The sequence below is a fragment of the Triticum dicoccoides genome, chromosome 4A (assembly GCF_002162155.2).
Source record: "Triticum dicoccoides isolate Atlit2015 ecotype Zavitan chromosome 4A, WEW_v2.0, whole genome shotgun sequence".
Taxonomy (NCBI): domain Eukaryota; kingdom Viridiplantae; phylum Streptophyta; class Magnoliopsida; order Poales; family Poaceae; genus Triticum; species Triticum dicoccoides.
Window position 1 is genome coordinate 491638364 of NC_041386.1, and position 9262 is coordinate 491647625.

At 47.4% G+C, this 9262-nt stretch overlaps 1 protein-coding gene across 1 annotated transcript; it reads left to right on the forward strand.

Annotated features, from left to right (window-relative positions):
- The first annotated feature begins 1172 nt into the window (after positions 1-1172).
- Positions 1173-4979, forward strand: LOC119286355 (protein transport protein Sec24-like CEF). The gene is made up of 3 exons (XM_037565734.1): positions 1173-2319; positions 2512-2586; positions 2671-4979. The coding sequence occupies exons 1-3, from the start codon at positions 1285-1287 to the stop codon at positions 4792-4794; spliced, it is 3234 nt and encodes a 1077-aa protein (XP_037421631.1). The 5' UTR covers positions 1173-1284; the 3' UTR covers positions 4795-4979.
- The last annotated feature ends 4283 nt before the right edge of the window (positions 4980-9262 follow it).

The window sequence follows — 9262 nt, forward strand, 5'->3', positions numbered from 1 at the left end:
CATACTAAGTGTTTCTCCGGTATTCGGGAGTTGCATAATCTCATAGTCATAGGAACATGTATAAGTCATGAAGAAAGCAATAGCAATAAATTAAACGATCATAGTGCTAAGCTAACGGATGTGTCTTGTCCATCTCATCATTCTCTAATGATGTGATCCCGTCATCAAATGACAACACATGTCTATGGTCAGGAAACTTAACCATCTTTGATTAACGAGGTAGTCAAGTAGAGGCATACTAGGGGCACTCTGTTTGTCTATGTATTCACACATGTACTAAGTTTCTGGTTAATACAATTCTAGCATGAATAATAAACATTTATCATGATGTAAGGAAATATAAATAACAACTTTATTATTGCCTCTAGGGCATATTTCCTTTCTGCGTGACACCGTCCAATTGACGACTCGCATACTATCCTTCCTTGAACTCAATTCTGCAACAGGAGCTATGCTTCTGAAACATACGCGGTGTTGCAATGCTTTATGACGGGTCTACGTTTTGCAAAAAACTCTTCTTGTGAAGTTTTTGTGTAACAAGACCTTAGTTACAAGAAAAAATGCAACAAAACTCAGTTGCAAAAAAATGCAACAAAATTGTTGTTGTAAAAATATTTTGCAACAAGACCTGTGTTGCAGAAATAATTCCGCAACAAGACCCGTGTTGCGGTAGTGGAGACGCGTTCGGCCGATGCGGTAAATTTGACGGCTCGCGACCCGGCTGATATTTTAAAAAGATCCGCTGGCTGACGCGTAGCACGCCCAATAAATAAATGTACGAGAAAAAGAAAAACTCTCATGTTGCGACAAGTGGTGCACATGTAGTGTGACACTTCTCGCAAGCTAAGAACGTGTGAGTGACCTTCGGAAGGCGTTCTGTTTAATATTTTTTTTAGAAGTGAGTTCTGTTTAATTAGTGATTTCTCTGTTTTATAGCCCATAAATAGAAATTAATTCTGGATCTTTTTTAAAGGAAGCTAATCGTGCCGTGCCGGGCTGGCCCGTGTACCGCTACCTCAGGCCCAAGCACGTCCCGTGCCGGTCCGCCAAGCACGACCTGTTGGGCCAGCTTTACTCCGATGGGAAGCACCCCCACCCTCTCCTTTTTTTTTTTATGAAGGGACCCCTCCCTTATTTTTAGCGTCCGGGTTAAGTGTTTCCTTTTGTCTGGACGGAGTAGGAGGGAAGAGTCACGTTGTACTCATACCCGGCGTGTTCTCCCCAGATCCCGATCTGCGCTGTCGATTGTTCTCGCCGTCGCCGCCTCCGCCGCCGTCGCCTCCCATGTCGAGGCCGCCGCCCCCTTTCACGCCGCAAAACCCTACCCCCGCCCCCAACCCTGGGGGTCCCGCCTCCACTCTCCCGGCTTCCTTCTCCAACCTCCAGATCTCGCGCGCTCCACCGCCATCTGCTTCCGCCGGGCCGCCGCCAGGGGATGGCCCCGTGCCGTCGTCGATCCGAGGTCCGCAGGCACCCCCTCCTGGCGCCCGCCCGTTCCCTGGCAGTCCGCCGCCGCCGTTGCAGCCGGGCTCGCTCTTCGCCCGGCCTGCGGCGCCGGTCCAGCAGTCCCCTCCCTTTGGCGGTCCACCCGCGGCGTCGCTCCAGCAGTCCCCTCCCTTTGGCGGCCCACCCGCTGCGCAGCCGTTGCAGCCGCAGCAGAGATCTCCCTTCAACGGCCCGCCGTCCGTGCTGCCGCTGCAGGTGCAGCGAGCACCGTTCGGAGGTCCGCCTGGGGCACCCCAGGCTCGTCCGTTCGGTGGCCCACCTGCTGCGGTGTCGCAGCCTGCTCCTTTCGGTGGCTCTTCTGTAGCAACAGCTCAATCAGCTCCGTATTCAGCAGGTCCGCCACCACCGTTTGGCGGGCCGCCTGGGGCAGTGCCTCCTCCGGCGTACTCCGGAGGGAAGATCCCCCCGTTTGGGGCTGCACCGGCGCCCTTGCAGCAGGGTCCTTATGGTGGGCCTCCCCAGTTTGGGGGGCAGAGACCAGGATTGCAGCCTCCGCCATTTGGGGCTCAGACTGCTCCTGCATCTCAGCCACCGCCGTTCATGGGGGTTCCTGGGGCTAATGCACCATCATTTGGGCCTCCAGGGTGGCAAGGGCAGGCACGGCCAGGAGCCGTGAGAATGCCTGGTGGCATGCCGCCTAATGCACTAGGCCACGGGATGCCGTCCACGCCCACCATGCCATACTCTCCCCATGCTGGAGCCCAGGTCTCTACGCCATCCAACATTGACCCTAATCAGATTCCGCGTCCTATCGCCGAGACATCAGTCATCATTTTTGAGACCCGGCAAGGTGGCCAAGCAGCAGTTCCACCGGTATGTCTATATGTAACTAGAAATATCTGTGTCTGCTCTGACAATACTGATTCCAGATGTTTCTCAATAACTATACTTGTTAATGTTGTCAAACAGCATTGGTGCTGATTGTAGGCTGCATCAAGTGAATTTAGATGTTTCTCAATAACTTTACTGGCTAATTTCATCTAACAGCATTGCTGCTGATTGTAGGCTGCATCAAGTGAATTTATTGTGAAGGACACCGGCAACTGCAGTCCCCGTTTGATGCGGTGCACCTTGAATCAGGTTCGATTTGTTTCAGTACTCTGTTCTCTCCTTTGATCACCATAACTTCCCTTTGTAAACTGCTTCGTTTCCCTGTGCTGTTAGATACCATGTACAGGTGATCTCTTGACAACATCAGCAATGCCATTGGCTTTAATGGTGCAACCTTTTGCTCTTCCTCATCCTTCTGAGGAGGCTATCCAGCTCGTGGATTTTGGGGAGATGGGCCCTGTCAGGTGTTCTCGCTGCAAAGCATACATAAATCCTTTCATGAGATTTGTTGATCAAGGGAAAATTTTCATCTGCAACTTATGTGGATTTAGCAATGATACTCCAAGGGAGTACTTGTGCAACTTAGGGCCTGATGGTAGGCGACGTGATGCTGATGATAGGCCTGAGTTATGCAGAGGAACAGTTGAGTTCATTGCCACCAAGGAATTTCTGGTCCGGGAACCAATGCCAGCTGTGTATTTCTTCCTTGTTGATGTCTCCATGAATGCCGTACAGACTGGTGTAACTGCTGCGTCTTGCAGTGCAATATCCCAGGTTCTTTCTGATCTTCCTGAAGGTCCCCGAACGATGGTTGGAATTGCGACATTTGATTCAACTATTCACTTCTATAGTCTGAAAAATGCTCGACAACAGCCTTTGATGTTTATCGTTCCCGACGTCCAAGATGTGTATACTCCACTTCAGATGGACTTAATTCTCCCAGTTTCCGAGTGCCGTGATAGTTTGGAGCAACTTCTGGAGAGCATCCCCAGCATGTTTGAGAACAATAGGGTTGCTGATTCAGCATTTGGGGCAGCTATGAAGGCAGGTTTCTTAGCTATGAAGCCCACTGGTGGAAAGTTGCTTGTGTTTCAGTCAGTGCTACCATCAGTTGGGACTGGCTCATTATCTGCAAGGGAAACTGATGCTAGATCTAATATTTCCACTGGAGATAAGGAAGCACATAAGCTCCTGCAGCCTGTTGATAAGACACTCAAGACAATGGCACTAGAATTTGCTGAGTATCAAGTTTGTGTGGATGTGTTCCTTGCCACACAGTCATACACAGATATTGCTTCGATATCAGTTGTTCCCAGTACCACTGGTGGCAGGGTTTACTACTACTTCCCATTTTCTGCTGTTTCTGATCCAGCCAAACTCTTCAATGATCTCAGATGGAATATCACTAAACCCCAGGGATTTGAGGCTGTCATGCGTGTCAGGTGCAGTCAGGGCCTTCAAGTTCAAGACTATTCTGGCAACTTCTGCAAGCGTGTTCCTACTGATATTGATTTGCCTGCGATTGACTCCGACAAAACCATAATGGTTACCTTCAAGCATGATGATAAGTTTCAGGAGAACACAGAATGTGGTTTTCAGTGCGCACTTCTTTACACCACGGTATATGGGCAAAGAAGGATAAGGGTCATAAATATTTCACTTCCATGCACAAGCACACTCAACAATCTTTTCCGATATGCTGATCAGGAAGCACAGTTTACTTATGTTGTTAAGCAAGCTGCAAATGGCATTCCATCAAGTTCTCTGTCCCAAGTTAGGGACCAGGTGATAAGTACCTGCATCAATATTCTCCAGTCCTACCGAAAACATTGTGCATCTGTAAGTTCTTCTGGACAGTTAATTCTTCCGGAGGCTTTAAAACTTCTGCCTTTGTATACTCTGGCCTTGATTAAAAGCATAGGACTGAGGAATGATGGGAGAGTAGACGATCGGTCCTATTGGGTCTCTGTTGTCTCCTCAGTTTCTGTGTTATTAGCCATTCCATTGGTGTTTCCTAGGATGATTGCTCTCCATGATCTTACATCAAGGGATGATGAGGATTCCCTTATTCCAAATCCCCTTACTCTCAATAGTGAGAATATACAGGATGATGGGATTTATTTATTGGAAAATGGCGAGGATGGTTTTATTTATGTTGGAAATGCGGTGAACCCTGCCACCCTGGAGCAAATATTTGGTTTCTCATCTTTGGCTGGTGCACCAAACCTGTTGGCATTGGAGCAATTTGATAATGCATTGTCCAGGAAAGTAAATGAAGTTGTGAACGAAATAAGGCGACAGAGATGCTCTTACTTGAGACTGAGACTGTGCCGAAAGGGCGACCCATCTGGAGATTTCTTCCGTTCGCTGCTGGTCGAGGACAAAACACCTGGTGGCCTTTCCTATGTGGAGTTCCTCGTGCATGTTCACAGGCAAATCCAGAGCAAGATGACCTGAGGTGGCCCGCTTCATTGGTGTGATATTTTGGTTGGTAGAGATCAAGAAGAAATTGATTCCCGCATGTGGGTATACAAAGATTACATGGACCGTTTTTCTTTCTGAAAAAAGAGTTGTACTCGTACTTAATTACCCTGTTTGTACTGAGATTTTCATATAAAGGCTTCTTCGTGGTATGGCTTGCAGTGCTGTTTTTATCCCTACACGCATGCAGTTGTTAGATAAAGCGTATATATTTGGTATGGTTTCCTTGTCTACTCGAGAGACTTTTCTTGGTCTTCTACAGGCTACAGCCCCACAGCTCATTAATCCTGTATCCATGGTGTATCATGGGAACATGGAGTGGCTGGAAGATCATTTTGGTAGTTCTTACAATAGTGAATACATAAAATTCACGCTGTCAGAACTTTATTTTTCTGTTCAGAAGACATAAGTTGACTATCTTCCACAGCTTGCCTTGGGTTTTGTGTTGGCCAGGGAGGTTTGCCACTCTGCCCCCTCTCGTTGCGGCCTGGGTCAACTGGTCCCCGCCGCTGATTCAACCATCGTGGAGTGGTGGCTGGAAAGCCGTGCACTGATTCTAAAGCACAGCGGAAAGGTTCCCATTCCCTTGCTCTCCTCAACGTTTGGATGCTTTGGAACCAGTGAAACAGCTGCGTCTTCCAGCGCTCGAGGGTCGTTGCCCGTGAGCATCAAAAGCTTCGAGCTATACTATGGTAGATCTCCGGTGCGTAGGGATTGTCTGATATTTGGAGATGGGGCTCATGTGTCTCTAGGTAGGGTGTGGTCGTGTTCTCCATCGGTGTTTGCTTGCCCACCGTCTATCACTGTGGTGCGGTTTGTAACCGTGGCATGCTGTAGAATCATAGTTTAAAAAACCAAACCGGTGAGATTGTCGGTTCAGGTTTTTACATGCCATAGAATCATAGTTTAAAGAGATTGTCAGTTCAAGTTTTTACACGCCGGTTCGTTGGTTCAATTGCTGGTTTTTTAAGGCGTAAAATAAAACAATTTTTATAATAACATAGCGGAAAAACAATTCGAAAGAGTTGTGTTCCTTCAATTAGACGTCAACATGGTCTTGACGAGTTGGTTATTGGCCTGAATTTATGCTTCGGCCTCACCAGTAATTGAATCCTGATGCACGCACCCTATTTTTCTAGATCAGTTGTACATTCACTTGTTTTCTAGTCTGGTTTTAATTAAAAAACCGCCTGGTTTAGCCCGGTTCAATCTGTTTTCTCTGGTCCATTGCAAGAACGGTCTTTTTGGCTTAAAAGACCGGCAGGGTGCGCGGTTCTGGTTTTTTCTTGTCGGACCATCGGTCCAGTCCGGTCTTTTAAACTATGCTCAGAATACTTTGCATTCTCTTTCTTTCTTCTAATACATCGACACACAAAGCTTTTGTGAACACTCTGCGTGTTTGAAAAAAATGTAGAGTAAATTTCCTGGTGAGCTATACTACACTTCGGTGGCTTCCAGCCCGTAGCAGAGTCTATGCGGATGTGGTGGAAGCGGAAGACGTTGCATGATACGGTGCCCCATGCATCAAACTCGTGCGGATCGTTTTGGTGGCGTGACGTGATTTGTGCAGTTTTGGGTCAGTCCGACCTGGTTATACAACCGAGAGGTTCTGCCTGGACCATACCTTCAGATAGTACAAAGTCTTTAGAAAATTTTCTACTTTATGCACTCTCTGGCATCCCTTTGTGTGACTTGTGCACTTATCTTTTGCTACCCTATCCATGACAATTCATAGGTTGGCTGGAAGAAAAGGGTAAGGTAGAAGCTAGTGGAAATTGGTAGCGCTCCGTCAAAATAACCTATTGCCTATGGAACTTTGCAAAGGAAGAAATTGGTAAAAGTGGGAATGGCAAATCCTTTTTTTTGAAAAATAACTGAGACTTTATTCATTAGAGATTAGAAGTACATCGTTTGTGAGGATCATTACAATTTCATTTAAGGGTTCCTCAAACCAATCAGCAGTCAAAGAAAATCTAGCTAATCTACCAAGCTCATAAGCTACTTTATTTCCTTCTCTATTACAATGTCCGAATCTAGTAGTAACGAAATCACAGGCGTAATGAAAACAATCGTCGAAAATTGCCGCCGCCGCACCCGCCGATTGTCCTTCATCCTGCATAGTTTCAATCACCTCCAGGTTATCCGAGTTAATAATAAGGCGATTACATCTTGCCTTTTGCGCCAGTGATAAACCAAATTTGAGAGCTAAGGCTTCCGCCATTAACACATCTGTGCAATGGTCAACCTTCCCATTTCCTCCCGTAATGAATCCGCCTCTGTCGTCTCTCAGGACCGCCCCCATCGTGCCCCTAAGCAAGCCGTGGTCAAAAGAAGCATCAACGTTAAGTTTCACAAAACCTCTGGGGGGCACAACCCCCCCTTTTTTATTAGAGGCATTGGGCGATAAAGCATTTACAAAGTTTGTGGTAAGGGCTGGAACCCCCATTGAAATTTGAGTTGCATTTTGCGTTTTCTCCTTGTGCACCAATTTTCGTCTTTCCCACCATAGATACCATGCTGAGACAGCAATCATCTCACACATATTTTTGTAGCCCATCAACCACAATTATTGGTCTGGAAGAAGTAGTAGATATTCCAACATTGCCTCGCCAGCACGATCGACTTCGCAAGCTTTATCAATAATGTCATCCAACCCCAGCCTTTTCCAAACCTCCTTTGCTTTACTGCACCGAAACAACATATGCTTTGTACTACCTCCGTTCGGAAATACTTGTCCAACGAATGGATGTATCCAGATGTATTTTAGTTCTAGATACATTCATTTGTATACATTTCCACGACAAGTATTTCCGGACGGAAGGATTATCTTCTAAACCCCCAGAGCAAGTAGGGCAAATGGGCGAGACCTTCATATGTTTGTTAGCGAGCGTAACCCGACATGGGAATGTTCCATGAAGCGTATGCCATATAAATATTTTAACTTTTGCCAGACAAGCTAACTTCCATATCTTACTCCAAACGGGGTTAACTGCGGTTCGCCCCATTCCATTAGAGTGTCTTAATTTGCTGCCATACTGATGATCCCACTCGACAGAGTAAGCTGATCGAACCAAGAACATACCATTTTTCGTATAACTCCAAGCAATGAAATCTGGCATATCATGTTGCGAGAGTGGAATTGAAAGAATCTGTTGTACATCGATGGGCCACATAGTTTGTCTAATCAAATCTTCATCCCAGTTATTGGAAACAGGATCAATGAGGTCACCTACCTTAGTTAACAGTTGTCCCGCCTTAGGCGTTAAACTTTCCTATTGGCACAACTTGGGATCCAGACGTCTTTCCAAATATTGATGTTTTGTCCATTCCCCACTTGCCAAATATAACCACATTTCAGGGAATTTGTGCCTGCCATAATGCTTTGCCAAGTAAAAATGATCCCTTCCTTAGCTTGGAGTTCAACAAATCACCATCGGGGTAGTACTTAGCCCTTAGGATAGAAGCACACAAGGAATCAGGATTATCCAAAAGACGCCACGCCTGTTTGGCGAGCAATGCTAGGTTGAAAGAGTGAATATCATGGAATCTCATTCCTCCTTGATTTTTAGGTACACACATTTTCCATGTAACGCCCCGAGACCGATGCGCTAGGTGTCTTCCAGTTATTCGCTGTTGTTTCCTTGTCATTCACTTGCGTGTTGCATCTTGCCATGTCATCATCTGCATTGCATATGCATGTTTTTCAAAACTTGCATTCGTCCGGGTCTCTCAGTTCTTTCCGTTGTCCGTTCTGAGCCCAGACACACTTGCACGCGCCCGCGGCATGTCCGAAATAGTATTTTATAAGTAGCCGGTAAATGTTCTCGGAATGGGTTGGAAGTTGGCATGCGGCGTTGTTATGTTGTAGGTAGGCCGCCTGCCAAGTTTCATCGCATTAGGAGTTCGTTTGACACCCCAACGGATAACTATAGCGGCAGTATAACCGGTTTATCGTTGGACGTTTTCGGTCTCCGGAAACCTTGCCGGGCTGCATTTCCATCTCTCTCCTCTCAGCCCAACCCACTCTCCACATCCCACCTAACCCAGCTAAACCCCTTCTCTTGATCGGAATCGTCGGATCGCGATCGGATGCACCGAAACGCTCCAAAATCCCCCTAACCTAGCCCCCCTTGTTATATATAGCAGGTCTTCCCCTCCATTTTTTGGCAAACCCTACCCCTCCTAGCCTCCTCCCAACTCCAACTGTCGCATCTTCCTCGAAATCCGTGCCCAACCGCTGCCCCGCCGCCATTTGTCACCAGCGCCGTCGCTTCCCTCCTCAAATTCCAGTCGGACACCTCGTCCCTGCAACTTGGCGCGTAGCCATTGGTTGCGCCGCACCTAGCGCCGCCCGTGGCCAATCGGGCGATGCCACATGCCCTCCCCAGCGCCTCCCACAGCCGCTAGGCCCACCGAGCCCGCGTCAAGCCCGTCCGAGCCCATT